This window comes from Temnothorax curvispinosus, unplaced genomic scaffold, assembly GCF_003070985.1.
Source record: "Temnothorax curvispinosus isolate PA1 unplaced genomic scaffold, ASM307098v1 QBEX01014078.1, whole genome shotgun sequence".
NCBI lineage: Eukaryota > Metazoa > Arthropoda > Insecta > Hymenoptera > Formicidae > Temnothorax > Temnothorax curvispinosus.
This window is the reverse complement of record NW_020223858.1, coordinates 72,547-92,149: the sequence shown is the minus strand read 5'-3', so window position 1 is coordinate 92,149 and position 19,603 is coordinate 72,547. Positions and strand designations below refer to the sequence as shown.

Here is a 19,603-nt window from a genome sequence, read left to right as displayed (position 1 = left end):
AAAAAAAATCGCTTCCCGGAATTAATTCCATTTCAGCGGTTTTTTCGGGCTCTATTGACTGGGCTATCTTTCCGAGGTCTGTTATTGCGCACACGAACGTAACAGCGAGGCCCGCGCGTTAATGCGCGTCTACATTGATTTCGTTGGAGTCGCAATTTCGAGATGGAACGTTTGTTTTTCCAGTCATGTGGATCCTCACCTCTCCAACTACTGTTTAGCTGTCACTTCGGGTACGCAGCCGCACCCATCGACGCTCTGCGCCGCGCAGAACGTTCTGAAAGCTCATCCGCACTCATCGGCGAGAACCGGCTCTTCCCCGAAGGAGCACCATCATCGGGGCGGACCGGAAGGTCTGCACTGCGTGCGGCAGACCAAGCTGACGCTTCACAGGATGAGATACGACACTACGTACAACTTTACCCTATACGTGGTCGGTCATCTCTCTCGTCACACGTTAATCGAATCGATCGCTCGTAAAACCGCACGGATCATATGCTCAGTTTAAAAAGAAGGCTGATAGACGCTCTTCCGTTTAGTTTTTGCGCCGTGTTCATCTTCACGCGAGAACCGCATACACAGTCTTGTACACAGAGCGTAAAGATTATTAATTGGACACAGTTTCTGCAATGCGGAGCCAACTCCGAAACCTTTACTTTTCCGCTGGAACAAATTTCGCGAAACAGAAATAAAATTCTGCGTCAACGTTATCCGAAATATAATGACCGAATTATAATCCTGCTCAAATACACTTCCATATGTGTTATTAGAAAATTTTCTGTCCACTGAAGTATCACTTTACAATAGGAGAACTAAAAATCACAGAAATGATGCTTGGTTTCTTATTACATAACTGCCATGCATACAATTTCTGTAACTCTCTTGCGAGACATGTTTATTTACGTGTTTCATTACAAATTACAGATTCAGCTGTGCTACGCTGAATACCTCGTGAATTTGCTTGTTGTTAAACTATCGAAATGACTGACGCTGATTCAACAGGTGAACACGCGGAACAACGTCTCCAATCGGGTCGCCACTGACGCTATCAGGTTCAAGAAGACGCCGGAACTGACGTTGCGTACCGGTCGTTACACCACGGCTAATCTGCGAAAGACCGACGGTTTCGTCAATTTCCGTTATCGTCCGTCGGACAACACCTCGAGCACCTTTCACATACTTCCCTGCGGTGGAGGCATCGTGAAGGCGAAATTAAGCGGACAAGGAATACTGCGGGTAAAACATCGAGTATTTACAGAAAAGCGATCGGATGCGCGCCGACCGCAAATTCACGAAAGAGTCTATTAACAATTGACGCTATCGCAAAGCCACCGGCCGTCCTGTCATTAATCGGAATACGGCTTTCGTGACAGCGTCGATACACCTATATGCATGTAAAACGTGTCTCGTGTGATCAGCAGGAAAAAGAGGTGGTCGGATACGCCTCGTTGCGCGTACCTCCTCTACCCACCAATAAGACGTACACCCTGCGTATATCGACCACACCGCAGGAGCTAGTTCGAGTATCCACCATAAAAGTCCTCGCTACGCAGGAATCGTCCACCATTTATCCGCAAGTATGTGTGTGTGTGTCGGACTTTGCAAACTAATATATATTTCCTTCATACAACTACCGCGAGAGATTCCGTTACACTCTATTCTATCTTCTGACACTTCCTCATAGTAAGGAGAAATATATTATAGATAAACTCACATCTAGTTATACCATACTAACATTCTTTGAGAATTTACAAGAATATAGCACCGTAGTCGCGTAAAATCATCATCGATTGGCTCTCCCGTCGTCGATAATAAATTCCGATTAACCAGAGCTTTGTCTTGTTCGAGAAGTAAATTGGACGTCGCACTTTTTGGCGCAGATACCGTCCAAGAACCCGCCGCGGGAGTACCGATCCCTTAGGACATGCCACGAAGTGACGATAGGCGTGGAACCGGCCGGCGCCGCGAAATATTGCATCCTGGTGAAGGAACTACGGAGTTCGTCGTCCTTGGCGAGTGTCACGACCGTGCCGGATCAGTGCGGGCTCCATCGGCGTAGGCGGTCCGAATACACGTTCGAGGTTTGCGAGGAGAAGCGTAACCCACCGAACGATCGAGCGCTGCCGTTCACCCTGAGGAGGCTGCAGCCCGGCAAGGCTTACCTTTTGCAGATCACGGCGCAGATGAACGGCCAGTCCTTGTCCTACCCGCTGCTGGGTGTGCGCACACGACGTTCCTGCGTAACGTAATCCGTATGATTTCTATTAAGCGAACTGTAAGACCGACGCGACGATAGGGGCACCGTTGGTGACTCCTAGACCCACCTGTCTTCTCATCAAATAATGTACGAGCGTTGTTCGAAAAGTTTCTCAAGTGATTTATGGATGTCGTGACTTTTCATGTAATTGAGACCATTGATGGAAAAAGGGCACATAGACACTTAAGAAACCTTTCGAACACCTTGCATACCGGGAAAAAAACGATCTACAAGGTTTCGAGGATCAGATGTGCAAATCGTATATCTATCGCGACAATAACGCGAGTTTTAGAAATCTATTGAAGTAGGTACATGCAAACTGATATTAATATTTTATATAAATTTTCGCTGTTTTAAAATTTTATTCAGGTAAGTATAAACGGTGATTATCTATTGGATCTTATTGGACTCGATAAATAACTCCCGTTTTATTTTTGCATGTGAACTATTTTATCTCGCTATTAAGTTTACTTGCCAACCAATCGCGACGACACTGAGCGCGAATCGATGTGAAAACAATAAAAACGCAACGAGAAGTTATTTCCGGATTTAAGGATTACGTTCAGTCGCAGAGGCACAGTCATCTAGTCTAGATTTTACGACACGTACAACCATACAAGTGTACACACACACACATATGCGACATCCGTGGTAAATGCGGATCGACAACAAACGTATACATCAACGTATTTTGATATTTGTATAACATGTATGTGTATACATTCTTCATATAGTTATAAGTTTTTTTATACTTCTCTCACCCTAAATAAATACAATAATTTTGCCATTTTTACAGCCATCTGTAGTTATGAATAGAGATTACATGAAATCGAAAAGAAAAACAAATAAACAAAAATTTAGACAGACAAACAAGTAATTGGTATTCACGCGAGTCTGGCGTGTACTTTCTCATTTGTAAGTAAGAACTCTAAAGATCCTTCCCTGTTTTACATATCGACTTGTATAATAACAAAAATATAGCTACTGTTACGTGTCACGACGGGCTAAGATCAAAGTTCCACTTCGATGAGTCTGAGGAGCCTTTCACCGGGCGAATTTGGCGGTTCTGCTTTCAGCAACGAAGCTGCTCTGGCGAGATGGGCTCGCTTATTCTCGCCGGGACATGTCGCGAGCTCCCGCAGGGTGACCGCCGTGTAAAGCGCCAAACGAGCGCCATACGGATCCAATCGACTTACCGTGTCCATGACGTGCTTACATAATTCCGATTTCCGTGGATCGGTCGCCGGTAGCAGCTGCATCAGTGAGTGGCTCACGGATATGCAATGCTGATGACCGGGATGCAGCAGCACCGTAAGCCTAAACGGACGATTTGTTGAGTTCCCAAGTAATAGCGCAGAAAATATGGACGTTCATCGCGACTGTCTAATATTTAACATTGTTCTCAGCGAACACGAAATAACATGCAAATTACGTACAAGCTAGACTTTCCTACTCAACTATGTATCATCAATTAGGAAAAAGGCATAAGGCTCTACCGTGAAAGAAGATCAGATAAGGTATGTTCGGTCGCCTGCTTCATGACCTCCGTAACTTCTTGCTCCAGTCTATCCATCAACTCCGCGATCTCCGTGGACGTCACTATTCCCGGACACGCGTCACAGGACCAATCGGTATTCAGGTTTAGGGGATCGTTTGGCAACATGAGTCCGTTTTTGCAGGGACAATTCAGGGTGCCTAAATGCGTGCCCAATTCCGTGGGATCGGCGCAACGCTTGCATCGACAAGCGAAGTATTTCGTGGCAAGGAGATGCTCCCTCCTGACCCTGGTGGACCAAAGCGCGTGTGTGTACATGGTGCTCAAGTGTTCTCCCCTGAAAATATCAATCGCGCGAAATGCGTACATAGAAAAGATAGAAGTAACAAATAAAAACTTATATGTATACTCAAATTAACGCGTTCATTGTTTTGTATATACTGAACAATATATAATCTTCTTATAAGAATTTTAACTTTTTATTTCAACTTTTTTTCTTGAACTATATAAAGTGACTTCATTCTAGCAAGTTTTCTTCGTTTAACGCAATATAATCTAATTATTTCAAGATTTTCACGTCAAAACTAAAGATATTTTTAAATTAAGAATATTCTTTTTTTTTTTATTTAGCGACAATAGATCTCTCAGTAAATGAATAATTTTTTTATGAAAGAGATAAATGAAGCTACATACATACTTTTTAATTGACGTGACCGCATATACGGTAATCCGCGGTCTGCCTTTGTCGTCGACGCGAAAGCTGTGTCGCGTGTTCGCGATGCAGCAGTGCTCGAGAAGAGACGCGTTCTCGTAAATCGCCACCGAGCCTTCCGGCGGCGCGGTCTCCAACGCGTTCACGTCGATCAGGCCGCAAATCATCGGCAGAATGTCTTTGCAATCAGACGCCATCGATAAAAGTGGCCCGAGATGCTGGCTCACACTCAACACCTCGTCGTGAGCCTCGGTGCCGGGTCCACGCGACTCCACGTGATTCTGCAGTTTGGCCAAAGACGTCCAACGTCGCGATTTCATGCGCCACAGTATCAGTATACGAATCACCAGAAGCACCTCACATCTGCGGGCGTAGCGCGAAATTAATGACGCGAACGAAAAACTGCTTCTTTAGAAACATTTTTAGACAATTAAAACTTTCCGGATGTAGGTACGACTCAAATCGCGATTAAACAAATTCTCCTCTCCCTTTGTTAAATATCTCGCTAATTTAGTGGTATCTCGCAAGGTGGATACTTCATTACTATCCAAAACTTGCGCCGGATAGAGGTACCTGGGAACAATTCTAGCGTGCGCAAGGAAAGCGCACTCGAGCTGGTGCCTCTTCTTATCGGACAATCCTCCGCAATCGGGTCTGCACACCGGCCAGCAACACCCGCCGCATCTCGCGTCGACGTCGTCGCACCGTTTACCGCAACCGACGCAGACCCGCTGATTCGCGTGAGTCGATGGTCCCCAGACCAAAGGCACTTCCGAGAGGATCACGTCTCCCGGCGTCAAGTCCCTGGTCGCCAGCAAGTGCCGTCCGAGTGCAGGGTCGCGACCTATCTCCCAACCGCCACACGTGGACTTATGACGCGGCCAGTCTTGAGATTGGTGCGACTTGTCGCAGTAAAATTCCCGTTTGCAGCTGCCGCACTTCAACGTGGCGTTTTCGCCGCACACCGGGCACGCACCGTACCTCGGAGCACTCTCCATGATCAATTAATTTCCAAGATCATCGCCGAAATCGGATTTAAACTTTGACCACTTAGGTCTCTGAAGTCCGACCATTAATTTAATTAATTTAGCTGCGAGGAGAACGAGCTGAGTAAGTGTGAATTGAAAGTATAACGTTGTACTTTACACCATCGAAGTTCTTCCCTTAAGCTTATGTAATGTATTTCCATATACTTACGGTATTGATTCGGCAGCCGAAAATGAAGTAACATCAGACGCACGATCAAAATGGTATGTTTATTACATTTTATTAAGTTTATTTAATTCCCCCTGGCGATATAACTAGGTCAGACTTATTGTGAGAACATCGTTCATCGGCCGCTAACTTTATCATACTGAACAAACCGACATTTGCTAACGCGGCGGCCACGTTTAATTATAGGTCGGACGGCCATGCTACTATTTTCGTACGTAAAATGAAGGGAATGAAGATTTTTCTACTGACGCACACATGGATCGTACGTGCTAGTGAGCATGCCAGCACATCCAACGAATTTATGGAATTTATGGTCCTACGTCTGAATCTAATCTTAAAATTGCCTAAATTACATGTAGAACAATCTTACATACATATGATTAGAAATTTGCCTGTATCTAAATATAATTATCTATATCATCCACGAAGAAATGGAATTATCTTTATCTTTATCTTGTGGTGGCCCTATACCAAGATGGCAGTCCGGCACCGCATTAATTAACCGCGCGCGGGCAAACGCGCTTTCTCGCGAGCGCCTGGGTGCGCCGATTAAATATATAAACAAATTCAGCAACAATACTCATTGCCCTTATCGACATCCCATCTCACACTACATCCAATCATGTATCGTTCATCCAACCCCATTACATTGACTACAATAGTTACCAAAATTTAAATGAAAAATAAATTGATAATTAGAAATCTAAATAAAAAATACGCAAAGTACATTCATCTTTTCTTAGAAATACAACATTAATAAAAATTTAAAATTGAGTACTATTTTAATATACCTTTTATAATCTGCGTAATTCTTTTTATAAATTTTTATGTGTGTGTGTCTAAAAAATTATTTAGATAAATCGCAATAATCATCTTATCTCTCATCTAGATTAATTAAAAGCAAAATCATCTCACATATGATAAATTTACGAATTATGATTTTATCTTTAGACGATTTTGAAATTATGCATATGGCAGATCAACACTAGTAATTATATTTCGCGATGGAACGTTTTTATCCGATATATGTCATATATTTTAAAATTTTTTCTAGTAGAGGAAATAAAGCCATTTTACATAAGTAAATTTTTTTCCAATAGTGAAATCGATCATCAGATCCCTCTCAAGGAAAAACCATATGGAAAATGGAAATAACGAAAGCAATGTAGATAATATTTCGATTTATTATTAAACGTGCCTACATGATACAAATCAGGGAACAACACAATCTCGTTATCACTTTATGATGTAGTAAATATGTTTTGTCCTTTGCGTGTACGTGATGAGAGTCTAATAATTATTACACCTTACCTATAGGAGATGGGATTAATTTAACGATGTTCATCAGATTCGGTACACAGACTATCACAAAGTTGATTGCTGGTTCGGGTTCGTACATGGGTGTTTCTAAAATGATCACAGCCGCGAGCTGAACGACATAAAAAGTAACACGTCCAAAAGCATCTTTTTTTACCTCCACGTACCGTGCCCGATTCTTTACAATATTCTCTGTAGCGATCGTATCTCCCTTGGAAAACGCCGTCGATAATCCGCGATACGCGTGAAACGTGATTTAAATCCGTCACATTTTTTCCACCCTCATTTCCGCGAGTCCGCTCTGTTCTCTCGCTTAACTTATTTCGCGCGAGCATCGATTTTCAATTCCACCGCGAAGATCGATACGCTGGAACTCGGAAAATCAGTGCTATCGTGCTGTCGGCTTGACATTAGAATATATCGGCACGCTTGAGATGTGAGTATCGACCACGTATCAAAATTTATAGCCCGAAGCGAACTCTCAGAACCCATAAATTCCAATTTTAATCGGAAACATTCCGGTTCTTACGAGGTTGATCCTTAAAAAAATTCTCGACGTCGTTTTCCTTTCTCCTTTTTTACCGAATCACAGAGTCACGCCGGAGTCGATCGTTCCAATTCCATCATGTCAAGATAGAAAATACGGATACGCAGTTGACGCCGCGTTAACGCAATTTAGAATGCACCCTGTACGTGTAGCATCATTTAAGAAGTACGAGTCGCTCAATGACCATGAGAATGACACTTTTTCCGTTTTTTTTCTTTCTTTTTTTTTCTCTCTCTCTCTCTCTTTCTCTCTTTACACCTTATTATACAAATACAACGAGACACCGTGTAATTCTTATATCTTCTTCACATATTAAGAATATATTCCTAGGTACTCTGCGAGGACGTGCGACCGTCCGTAAAGCGATCCGTCGGCGCTCGCGGAGCGGCGGCACGCGAATGAGCCGTGCTCAAAGCAAACTTAATTAAGTGATAATTGGCAAACGCGAAATTCCCTCCCCGGAGAGGATTCGCGTGCCGCCGACGCGCGGGACCATCCAAACGGACATTTACGCCTCGCACGTCATCGTCGTATCTCGATCTCAGTATATCACTCTCTAACTGCGCTATATATATATATTTATATATATTTATTTATTTATATATAGAATGCATTATGAACTCACCGCGCGGCTCGCAGCCGCGTGTGACAGAGACACCGAAGCACATGCAAAACAACTCAAAAATATAACATAACAGTGTGCGATTCCTCGCCGGCTCCTCTTTTCTCTCCACTCTCTCTCTCTCTCTCTCTCTCTCTCTCTCTACCATAAATAGAATAAATTATTCCTCTTTATGTACAAATGGTACTTCCTCTTGGGTGTTTGTGCTTACGTAGGCCTGCACTCTCGCCGTGCGTTTAGCGTTTAGCGTTAGGAATCAATTATGCCGATAACGCTCAGTCGCGCCGAATTTTATGCCTCGCTTCCGTATTACGGAAATGTTGACAAGGAAATTTCGATAAGCTCTTTGACGCGAACGGTGCCAAGATCGGTGGCGCAACGGGCTTCGAACGTATATAAACGTACAATTTTCTCAATCTTATTTATAAAAACAGATTGCGAAAGAAAAACGTAGCGCTAAACGCACGATGAGCTACTGTTCTTAAATGTACAATACATCTTGTCCGCTTCTAGCTTGTGCAGATCTTTCGCGGCGATTGTTTGACAGAACGGCGATGATCGAACTTTGCCTTCTCCATTGTATCAAAATATATCAAAATCGCGAAACTAGAACAACCGATGGCGTTCCCTATTTTCTCAAGCTGCAGAGCAACGTCGGTCGTCGTAGTTTCTGTATGTACGGATATTATTCTGCGCGACAATGAAAATCTGCGGGATGCGTTAAAGTCTTCCTGAATGTATTTAGATATATGCAAGTCGATTTTCTTAAAATATTACCGAACATGTAAATTACTGAAATGTTCTTTCTCTCTGTCTCTCTCTCTTGCATCGGGAGATATCTCAATAAAATGTACATAGCAATCACGAAGAGGAAATTCAATCTGCATTCTGAGAATATCTTGGGCCCTATATAGTGAAAATATATGTATACTCAGTAGACGTGTGTATACGATAGTTACATGAGTATATTTTAAAAATATTACCAAGATATCTCTTTTACACGCAATATATCTCAAGGATACTACACGTGATTTCCCAACAAGACGTGTCGACGAGATCCCGCGGATTTCCCTACGTCGCGCGGAATTGCATCGGTTTTGCCCCTACGAGTGCGTATAGTAAAAATAAAACACGCATGCCTCGGACACCGCGCGCATCCGCTAATAAATTAATATTCATTCACCGCTTCGGCAAACAGCGCAGTACACGCGGTTCTACAGCGCCGCAAAACGGGAACGCCTGAACGCTTTAGCCTCGGTGATTATGCAATATGTAAAATAGATCATTTGTGTTTGCTCATTCCGCGGGGAGAAACGCTCTTGCAATGTTACATTGCGACATGCGAATGTACGGTCATCGTCGGGAAACGCTCGCCGTCCGTTCACACGGGATATACCTCGCCGTTATCGACGTCATATGGCACTGTATATATCAGCGTGGTACTAATGCTCGCGTAAATGCATCTCGTACTTGGTATAAAAAAAACCGAGGATCCTCTAGTTTTTCTGCGTGTGTTCAAGATTGCGATTTCGCCATGGGTGTCGTATGACAATGTCGAGAAAAGGAAGTCTCTCTCCCCCTCTCTCTTAGTTTCTTTTTCTCACATCCACGCTATCGTTGGTACTTAAAGAACATTTTATCGCCCAGTTTCATGAAGCGCACAACTCTGGTAGTCCGCGTCTTATATTTACGAAACTATTATCTCTGCTTGTAAACAAAGGCCACTCAAATGCAAGAATCTACTACAGATACTAAGAGTACACGTAAAGAATAAATCCCTCGAATGTCTCGACAAGTTAAATGACGTTCGTAGACAAAGGTTCGTAGGTTCCAATGTTTAATTATTTGACCGGTATTAAAACAGCCGTTTAAGTCGCGAACCATCACGAGGGAATCGATTTTATTAACGAACAGTTTACTGAACTCTGTTTAGCGCATCACTGTAAAGACCGATTATGTGGACGTATTTCAGTCAACGTGCGTCAATACAAATTTTTCGCTCTTCGTTTAAACCCTTAAAACTAGTTACTAACACTTAGGCCTCGCTAAGACAATTCGGCCTGCTGTTATGAGATCAACGTTAGGGGAATGAATGTCTCGTTTGCGCTTTACCTTATCGGAGACAGTCATATGAGTCGAATCGCGATTTGCGATATAAGGCGAAACTAAAAAAAAGTACATGTAAAAGTGTATCAATATGTGAATCTTTACTAATCGTTTGACTCGGCAAGAACTATACTCACGACATTTAAGTGATAGTGACATTGTAATTCACATTTTAAAAATATTCTTCAAAATAGAACTTATATAACTATGTAGCCCATTCATTTGAACAATTCAAACAAATTCGAGGTGTATGGGAATTTTGTACTATTAATTGAAGTACTATTGATGATTCATTATGTAGCTTCAGTCAGTTAAATAAAAGATCTCTTAATACAGTTTCCGGTTTCAGATCAAAGCATCAATGGCTGATCACAGCATCGCGTATTGTCGCATCACTACATTCAATGTATATAGAGAGCGCCAGATAATTTTTTGATTCGATATAATTGCATTTCAAAGACGTATGTCAAACGCGTGTGTCAATCAATCATTGTCTAAAAACATGGAATATGGCAGTTTGACATTAAAACGGAAATATCAGGTTTTCCCTCAAGGAATTGATATCATGACCTCGATATCGACTGGATGGACGAACGATAAAAAACACTTTGAAAATTTCTTTTTGAGATTCACGTAAAAGCAGAATTAACGATGTCTAACCCGCTGACTGCCATGCTTGCGCATGTATCTTGCAACATATTTACTGAGGCAAAAGAATGTAATCAGTGTGCACGGAGTATTATCGACGATTCTCTAATTCTGTCCTCAACTAAGTAAGCGATTTTACAGTAGAAGCGAAAGTAGGCTTTATACATACATTGCATAGAATGGCAGTGAACGCGTTGAGATACTTTTAAAAGTTTCAAGAGAGACCTTTGGTTTTCTCTCTCTCTCTCTCTCTCTCTTTCTTTCCGTAGCTACACGCTACATCCGTTTCAGCACAAGCTCTCCATTCAGTTGCGAGATGGAAACAACAAAGTCTAAATAAACATTCTACCCTACAGTCGATACATATCCTTGTGTTGAGATTCCAGCCACTTCTCTTTTTACATCGTGCATATATTAAATGGAACTAAGAATCCAAGTTCTCTTAAATGCGGGTTTCAAATACGGCCTTACAGCAATAGGATCGGCATGTAAACATTGGTTAAATTGAAAATGTCACGATCCGCGTAATCGTACATTCTAAGCAATTCCAAAAAACAATGTGTACGGTGTTCCACACACATCCTTTTGTTCTTTTAATCATTTTAATGTCTCCTAATGATTTCATTTTATATTATATTATTATGTAATCTTTTAGGTTTTGTCATCTCTCTTACGATGCTTAAATGTTAAGTTGAGAAAATAATTTTTTTTCGTTTATTATAACAAGCAAAATGTTCAACTCGTTTCTTCATAAATATTCAATTTTCCATAAGTCTTCTTTACGGGGCTCAATGGTTCCAGCAGAAACACTTAATTTGCACGTAAGTTTTATTTTACTTTTTTTTTATATATTTTAGGTTCATCCTTTTCCTCGTTAGCGCGCGCGAAGTGCATGATTCACTATTTATTCGAAAAAAAGTATTTTTTTCACTGAGTCCAGAACCATTGTACGCGTTAATTGTTATTTATTGTATTACGTCCAATGCTGAGCATGTTGTAACGCTAAGAGCATCCGTGGAGTATCATTGGCTAGAAAGCACAAGAAATATTCTAATGTTCTTCAGAACGTTTTATAGTACGCTGAAATGTTTGTAGCTTGCTTTGGTTTCTTTCCAGTCAATTTCTCGACGTTACCAAAATCGTTACTGAATACAGTCGGCAACCCTTTCCTCGAGCAACGGCCTCTGTTCGTTTTGTGTTCCTTTCTTCACGTTATTAAGCGAGGACTGTGCAAACCTTCTACCTGAGTATCAATTTGAGGACAATGTTGTGTATCAGGCGGTCCCCAATCGTGCAAATTTCCACTGTTAGCTAATCTGTGCGTAAGTCGATGGGCTATTGAGAAACCTCCGCTACCTTCCAACTGCGTTAGAACTATGATGACTTGTCTGAAATCAAAGTATTAATGTAAAATTTGGTCGTGCTGTGAGCAGAAGCTTAATTAAATTTTACCTGTGAAGGGGAGGAACACTATCGGCAGTTCTGAGTTGTCCTCTCGTGGACACGACGTTATAGCTTTCATGGCAGTCGCATTTTACGTGAATCCACTTGTTTACGTGACGATTTTCAACCATTACCACTAAACCGGCCCACCCTTTAGTTAAATAATAGGCAGTCATGCCTTCTCTGCCCTGTAAAATGTATATTGATATAAATTTTAGAAATAATTACTTTACGCATTATTCAAAATACGATGTAATGGCTTACTTCATGCCGTTGTCCTTTAGCCAATGTTAGACTTATAATGGCATCGGCTAAGACAAAAGCAGGTGGTGATATTTGCTCGACGAGAAGTCTCTTTGAGCTGTGAATAGCAAGAACGTATTCCGGATAACTAGAAGTATCTTCCATTCCAGTGTGCCAATGATTAAAGGCTAGGCATACGACGATATATAGATCTCTCTCCAACATCTTGTGACAGCCGACAAAGCCGCGTACCTGCCGCTTACTGTGTTCCACTAATCTACCGACTTCTGGAGCGGCTGGAGATCGCGTGCGAAAAACTACTACGCATAAGTCCAGTTGAGAACGTTGCGATTTTTCTGAATTTCTAGAAAATCATATATTCGTTATGTTATATTCGCGCGCGAACCGCGCGGTTTAATCGTCTCACCTTTGGCCCTCTTGGAATAGCGTAAATTCCGTTTCGGTGGGTTCTAATACTGTCAAAAGGACACACGACAAATGTCTGAGGGACGACAATGGAGGGAGAGTGCCGCGCAATCTCACTTCGCTCCATCCGACTCTCGTCTTGCAGATGTCAATGCAATCGAAGTACTTTAAAACGTCGTCAAAGGATATCCAAAAGACGCCATCTGAAGCACCATGCGGCATAAGCATCTCTCGTAGTTGCGGAGTCCATATAGGACTGTCGTCCGACCAATCCCCTTTCCAACTATAATGACCCCAAGGATTGCGTAGTCGTAATAACCGTATTCCCTGCGTAACAATCGCGTGACATGTTCACTTGTTTCACCACACTTGTTTCAAGTTAAGTCAAGTAAAACGTCAAGCTAGGTGTGTACATCATCTGTGACACCTACCTGTACATCACGGACATCGAGGACAGAATATGCATGTCTGGAATAGACATTTTGATTAAAAACAATCAACAAAAAAATATGAAAGAAACGAAAATCGAATTTAGATATATAATATAAAATAATTCCATTTTACCTCGGCCTTAAACCTTTGCGTTGATATTCCTCCTCGTCAACCTTCATATTACCGCCTCCGCAGCTAGCACCCATTAAAAACATAGCTTGCCTCGAGGACAAGAGTTGTGCCCATATTAGGTCCCTATCGAGTTCGTCTTCGCTTGGCAATGCTGAAGGTTGTAAAGGCACGCTCTCACACGGGGCACCAGTTAATGTCGCTAGACCTTCTATAGCACGGCCGGACACTAAGGCCTCGTAACAGCCATGTATTTTAGCAACTGCTTTCTCAATTAACGGCACCCAAAGCTGTTTTCTTTTTGCCTTTAATATAAGATGTACGTCTAATAATATATGCGCGTGTCGGGGAATATAATATTTAACCCTTAGTTGGCACACTTCACCAGAATCACATAGCTGGCACACTCGGCCGTTTCAGACCCCACCACTAAAATGCTTGCTACGAGAAAGCTATTGATTTTTTTTACTTAAAAAAATTCCAAGATAATCTTCGAATGTTGTTTTAACAGATATTATAGGTTATTTTGATAAAATGTAATATTAAGTATGAAAAAAATTTCAGAACGTAAAAGAAAACGAAAAAATGACTATTTTCACTAAAAAATTCATAACTCTTCCATTTTAACTCTTCCATTTTTTAGTACCATTTTCGTACTATAGGAGGGCTTAAATTAGAGCTAAACTGGGGCGTTTAATACCCCACAGTGCCAGCTAAGGGTTAACCCAATATAACAATAATAAAAGAAATATACGACCGTTATGATATAATCAAATTAGAATAAAATTTACACCGTTTACGGTCGAGCTTGGATCTTAGCCTAATAATGTAAATGGCATAAAATTTTATTCTAATTTTAATATAACATATTTTATGTAGCGTATGGACACATACCTGAGAGTATACTAAGTGGCCTCTCTTATCACAGGGTAATAGATCATCAACGAGCACCGTCGTCCATTTTCCATCTTTACACAGTCTAACTTGGTAAGCACCTTCGGGGCATGTCTCTTTCATGACCAAAACTCTTCTCACGAGCTCGTCACTCTCGGCCAAAACAGCCAGAGCCGACAGTAACCAACAATTTCCTAAGACACCTTGCGAGATATCAGAAGGTAGGGGTGTCCTAAAGACAGCCCAAGGCAGTTTAGAATCGACACTTGAGTCCACGTTAATTTGGTGTGGTCTTCTCCACTGGACGACATGATTATCTTTCGTATCCGCGGGATTATAGTACAGGGATTTCGGAGCAGGCGGAAACGAATCATCGACGAATGGCTCGTTTGTCTGCAAGATAAATGAGAAAAGTATTATATCTTATTAATAATTTAGCATCCTAGGCATCTACAATATGGTTTAAACTTATGCTCCTACCTCCTTGCAATATCGTACAATACGCTCCCATTTCTCCAGCGCGTCTCTTTCCTCCAGCTGTCTAAGATTTTCCATCACCACGCTCTCTTGCCGCTGTATTCTAAGAGTACTAGTGCCCGACTCGAGAAGCCTAGGTATCCCTCTGTCTCCAGATACTTGGGACAGCAACTTCGAGCTTTGGCACATTTCGCAGATAACAGTTGTACTCTTGTTCTCATACGTGCACAATTTACATTGCCACTAGATATAAAAAGAAAACATTAGAGATAAAAATAGTAACAATCCCATTACGCAAATATCAATTTGCAAAATAAAGAATAAAAACCAAGAGTAAGGTAAATTGAAAGTTTCGGCAAGAGCGAACCAATCAAGAATTATTATGCTCGTGCCAATAACTTATTTCTAAGAGTTCTAAGAAAAAGATAAGTACTAACTTGAGTGTGTGAAGGATCTCTAGTCCTCGAATGCCTTTTATCACCTACCGACGAACCGTTTCTTCTTACGGAATTTCTATGCCTCGGAGTAACTGCTTTGGAATTCGTCGGGGTTGAACAGAGTCTTGGGCTTGGACTCCGTTGGCCAAGGGCCCTATTGTCTTTCGGGACCTCTAGGAAGTCCGCTAACGTCTTGCAGGCGTTGCAGTTTTGCGCGGAAAGCGGATTCCTCAGCGTGCACGATGGGCATACCCAACTCTCACCCTTTCGTAGAGTGGCATCCTCCAGATGCATGATGCTTTTCAACTTCGAGCCGCAGCAAGCCTCGCACGTCGTTCTCGACGCGGGGTTCAGCAGAGTGCACTTTTTACACGTCCACACCGGTGACGGCGGATCGATCTGATCGTCCAGATCGGATTCCGCTGTGGCTAGAGTGGCCGCCTTCGGTGGTATATATCTGACGCTATCCCTCGACACCACGATCGGGGATTGTGCATGCGTCGGATAGCTACTCGTGTCCTTCGTGACAGTTATCAAACTGGGCTGCGTTAACGACGGGGGTGATCGGGACGAACCGCAGATGTCACAACCGCTTGACCACAGTGGGTTATACGCGTAAGAACACTTTCTGCAGGTCCACATACGCTTTAGCGGGCTCACATTCGATACCTCGCCCACCGGGCTGGTCGCCTCGCTGTGCGCCTTCGTTGGCACCAGACCTAACTTACTGCTCTGTTTCTTTGGCAATGGCGGCGGTATGTCGGGATCCGTAATCCCAATATAGGAATACTTTGGTCTCGAGTTGAAGCCAATGGAATGCGGCGGCACCGCAGGCGGTTCCTCGTCGTTCAAACTCCTACGGTTAACAGTCTTCTTCTGCGTCACATTCGCGACCGAATCGGCGTCCGAGAAGGATCTTCTGTAGGACAAGGGTCCGGCGGACGATAACGCGCGCGGTACCCAAGCCGGCACACTGATAACCACTCCGCTGCAAGGCGCGGGACTCCTAGGGGCGTCACACGCTTCGCATTGCTCCAAACCGGGCGCATTGTCCAGCGTGCAATTGTCGCAGCTCCACAAGCCGTCATCTTGACGCGCTTCCGGCACCACCAGGCTCGTAGGTCGTTGTACCATGTGTTCCGATAATTTTTGAACAACGGAACCGTTCGACAGCGAACGACTGACTTTAGACTTGACCCGCTCGTACATAGAAGGACTATGTCGTTTTGGAGAACGTTGCGAGGTATCGCTGTTATCTGTGAACGGAAGCGTAGTGGACTCCATTGCTCCGATTGACGGCAAGATCCAGTCTTTATGGTGCCCTCTTCCTCTTTGGCTTCGGCTTATGCTTGTCAACTGTGCCATGCCTGAAAAATTTTGCGAGCAACAACTCTCAATTATCTAAAACGTGACGATTTTCTGACGATTCCTACGATTGTATTGTGTGACACTCACCTGTAATATTAATTTTACCATCGTTACCGGAGCCACTCTTGCTAACACCCCCATCTAGGACGTTGGCCAAAAGTCTAGACGTGACTTTAAGACGATTTTCTTTGTACAGATTAATCTTTCTACTCTTGCGTGCGCCAATCTGCTTTCCGTCGATTTGAGCTATCGACGCACTAGCATCGCAAGCCGCACAAATCGGTGAGATGCAATTATTGTCCAATAGACATCGAATACAAGTCCACTGTGTGACTAAAGAAGGTAAGGACGAAAAACGCTTCAGTGGTTTCCTGTCGGATGAATTACCACCCAACAAGCCGCAGTGAGAATTCTTCCTAACGTCGGCTGCAGACAAGTGTCTCTCAAAACTGCAATATTATAGGAACACATACCGTAAGAATGTGTAAAGCCCATTCTACAATAGCCGTAAAAGTATGCATTAAGACGTAAGTAGTAAGCTATTGACTAATGGGATTTTTACAATCCAAGAATGATCGACTGTAGTTGGTCAATTTTTACTGCTTACATCTTAACGCATACTTTTACGGCTATTGTAGAATGGGCTTCAAATTTATCTTTCAGAATGAGAATATGTTTGTTTGTGGCATTTGAAAAGAAAATTAATCGAAGAATCTCAATCTATGTTTATTGCAAAATATAACAAACAATATTAATTATTGATGAAACATTAATTTAAAAGTCTGCAAACTCTTGTTTTAAACTTGAGATTTCTTTGTTCAATATAGATATGCTCACATAAAGGGGAGCTTGATTTAGGATTAAGTGCCAAAAATTCAGTTCTACTTCTTGTAAACAACGTAAACATGACATAAGGGAATCAGGTGTCATACTCTGTGATACAGTGTTTCAGGTATCTCCAAACAACTCGTGACTATCCATGCAGATAGGATAGTTTTGGAGCACGGGCAAAACACATGGGAAAGAGCCAGGAGGAGGACGAGGAGAAGGGAGTACGAGGTGAGGATCCTCACCCGTGAGAAGCGGGACGTCGGGACTGACCGACCGTCTCCGTCGGGTTGCGCGCCAATCTGTCTGCCCTCGGCGGTGGCGTCGGCGGCGTCGATTCCCCGGAGGAGGCCTCCCCCCTCGCGGGACCCTCTCCGTCCTCGCGGCACCTGGTCGAGCGTCGCGCGCGATCCCCCGCGTGCGCCGCAACCACCGCTCTCCCTCCCCCCTGGCGCGCGCTGCCGCTACGCTCCGCGGCTACGCTCGTGGCACGGTCCTGCCTGCGATCGAGGCTGGCCCTCTCGTCGCTCCTGAGCCGCGTCAGCCCGCACCTGGCGCATCTCGCGCTCTCCGTCGGATTTATCAAAGCGCACTCCGAGCAATGCCACTGCAGCACCGACGCGATCGAGCCCATTCTCCACGCGTAGTCATGGCTCCCCCGCTGCGCCGCTCTATATCACCACTGTCGCGCGACCACGGACACGACGGTGTCGACGGTGTCGACGGCGGCGTCAACGGCGGCCAGCGACGACGGCGACGACGACGGCGGCGGTGGCGGCTGCGACGGCTCTGCTGCACACGGAGCCGGCGGCACCGCGGGGGCGGCGACGTCGATCCTCGTCCACGACCTCGACCCTCGCTCGCTGCCCGCGCTGAACGCCCGCGCGGAGCTCTCCTCTGCCCGTCGCTCGGCACCTCCGTCGCCGCACGCTGCACGACGGGAGAGACGACGCCGCGACGCGAGGCGACGCGACGTGATGCTGACGCAACGCGACGCGACGCGACGCCGCCGGCGGCTGGCGGCTGACGGTTAACGACGGCGATCAGCGGTGCCGCGCGAGACGCGTCCTCCTCGTCGTCGTCGTCGCGAGGATGTCGCCGTCGTCGGTCGCGACAGGAGCCCGCCGTTCTTTGTCATATGTTCCGCGACGGCCATATTTCCCGTCGAGGCCCCCTACCACGCGGTCAACCCTTTTGTCCCGCCAGCCCGCCAGCCCGCCACCCACCGATCGTCGCGACCTCGCAGGGACGACGCGAGATCGCTCGTCGCTCCGCGCGATGTAGATTTTCCAAAAACTACAACCGGTCGCGTTGTTCCGTCATCTTTTGCCAAATTTCAGCTCCGTTCGTGGAATCAGCTGATCGACGTATGATTGTACTCGTGTAGTTGCACAGTGTTCCTGACGTCATTTCCGCACTCGCTTTGATTTGTACTATTTGTAGTGGTTCATATTTAAATAAATAATAAGTGTGGAAATCAGTCTTGACGGTAAACGATGATAAATAATAATATGTCATTGTGATAATGAGTCTTTTTAGTCTCTTTGAATACTGTTACGCAGATATTTCTCGAATGACTGATTTGCATTCTCCAAAAAATTTTCGTGTGCGCGTTACTGGGCGTTTTAATTGCCACGCGCACTAGTGGCATCTATGAAAGAAAAGACGAAAGACGTGCGTCTCCTATTGTAGCAATCAAGGCGCTGAGCTTACCGAGTCCCTGTGGCGCAGAGGATAGCGCGTTGGACTTCTAATCCAAAGGTCGTGGGTTCGATCCCCACCAGGGATGAAACGCGAGCGGAATTGAAAAACCGTTTGTAATTATTTTTTTTTTGTCATTTGTCATTTACATGATCGCTCAAATTGTGAAAACAATTAAAAGCTATAATGGCGAAAACGTCTTAATTGTCGAATCGATATTATTATGAATTTTGTAACTCGTTCAGGATATTATCGTTTTGATAAAGATACAATATTAAAAAAACAATTGCATGAACATTTCGTTCTTCT

General features: G+C 43.9%; 3 protein-coding genes and 1 non-coding gene across 8 annotated transcripts in view; 2 read left to right on the top strand and 2 right to left on the bottom strand.

Annotated features, from left to right (window-relative positions):
• LOC112464276 (protein NDNF-like) overlaps nt 1-2,430 on the top strand; it is a 13,090-nt gene extending 10,660 nt beyond the window's left edge. For 2 of the 4 annotated variants that reach the window (XM_025031169.1, XM_025031167.1), the window contains exons 4-7: nt 184-430; nt 1,000-1,233; nt 1,419-1,574; nt 1,878-2,430. In XM_025031169.1, the coding sequence (XP_024886937.1) occupies nt 184-430; nt 1,000-1,233; nt 1,419-1,574; nt 1,878-2,246 (1,006 nt within the window). In that variant the 3' untranslated portion in view covers nt 2,247-2,430. Of the gene's footprint in view, nt 1-183; nt 431-999; nt 1,234-1,415; nt 1,575-1,877 lie in introns of all 4 variants that reach the window. The other 2 variants (XM_025031168.1, XM_025031166.1) reach the window with 1 other exon arrangement.
• Nucleotides 2,431-2,518: 88 nt separating this feature from the next.
• On the bottom strand, nt 2,519-6,043 carry LOC112464277 (protein msta-like). 2 transcript variants are annotated; one of them, XM_025031170.1, is made up of 5 exons: nt 5,659-6,043; nt 5,035-5,551; nt 4,447-4,824; nt 3,751-4,086; nt 2,519-3,571 (listed from the first exon to the last, which is right to left on the bottom strand). In XM_025031170.1, exons 2-5 carry the CDS (start codon nt 5,457-5,459, stop codon nt 3,265-3,267), a joined length of 1,446 nt encoding a protein of 481 aa, XP_024886938.1. In that variant the 5' UTR covers nt 5,460-5,551; nt 5,659-6,043; the 3' UTR covers nt 2,519-3,264. The 2 variants fall into 2 exon arrangements, with proteins under 2 accessions (XP_024886938.1, XP_024886939.1); XM_025031171.1 differs by having other exon boundaries at nt 5,035-5,519.
• A 799-nt stretch (nt 6,044-6,842) lies between these two features.
• LOC112464274 (calpain-D-like) lies at nt 6,843-18,346 on the bottom strand. Its single transcript, XM_025031159.1, has 11 exons — nt 17,839-18,346; nt 16,853-17,214; nt 15,398-16,764; nt 14,964-15,203; nt 14,484-14,876; nt 13,593-13,894; nt 13,460-13,496; nt 13,030-13,355; nt 12,624-12,966; nt 12,369-12,547; nt 6,843-12,304 (listed from the first exon to the last, which is right to left on the bottom strand). The coding sequence occupies exons 1-11, from the start codon at nt 18,225-18,227 to the stop codon at nt 12,124-12,126; spliced, it is 4,119 nt and encodes a 1,372-aa protein (XP_024886927.1). The 5' UTR covers nt 18,228-18,346; the 3' UTR covers nt 6,843-12,123.
• A 963-nt stretch (nt 18,347-19,309) lies between these two features.
• Trnar-ucu lies at nt 19,310-19,382 on the top strand. Its single transcript has one exon. It is a non-coding gene; the product is annotated as a tRNA-Arg (tRNA).
• Nucleotides 19,383-19,603: the final 221 nt, after the last annotated feature.

Excerpts from the sequence above, each read along its gene's own strand:
- LOC112464274 (XM_025031159.1), bottom strand. The coding sequence starts at position 18,227 with ATGGGCTCGATCGCGTCGGTGCTGCAGTGGCATTGCTCGGAGTGCGCT. Across the intron at positions 17,215-17,838 it reads CGACGTCCCGCTTCTCACGG|TTTTGAGAGACACTTGTCTG; the intron begins GTGAGGATCCTC and ends ATAATATTGCAG. Across the intron at positions 13,497-13,592 it reads CGCAAAGGTTTAAGGCCGAG|ACATGCATATTCTGTCCTCG; the intron begins GTAAAATGGAAT and ends TGTCTATTCCAG.
- LOC112464277 (XM_025031170.1), bottom strand. The coding sequence starts at position 5,459 with ATGGAGAGTGCTCCGAGGTACGGTGCGTGCCCGGTGTGCGGCGAAAAC. Across the intron at positions 4,825-5,034 it reads CACGCTAGAATTGTTCCCAG|ATGTGAGGTGCTTCTGGTGA; the intron begins GTACCTCTATCC and ends CTACGCCCGCAG. Across the intron at positions 3,572-3,750 it reads TTATCTGATCTTCTTTCACG|GCTTACGGTGCTGCTGCATC; the intron begins GTAGAGCCTTAT and ends TCGTCCGTTTAG.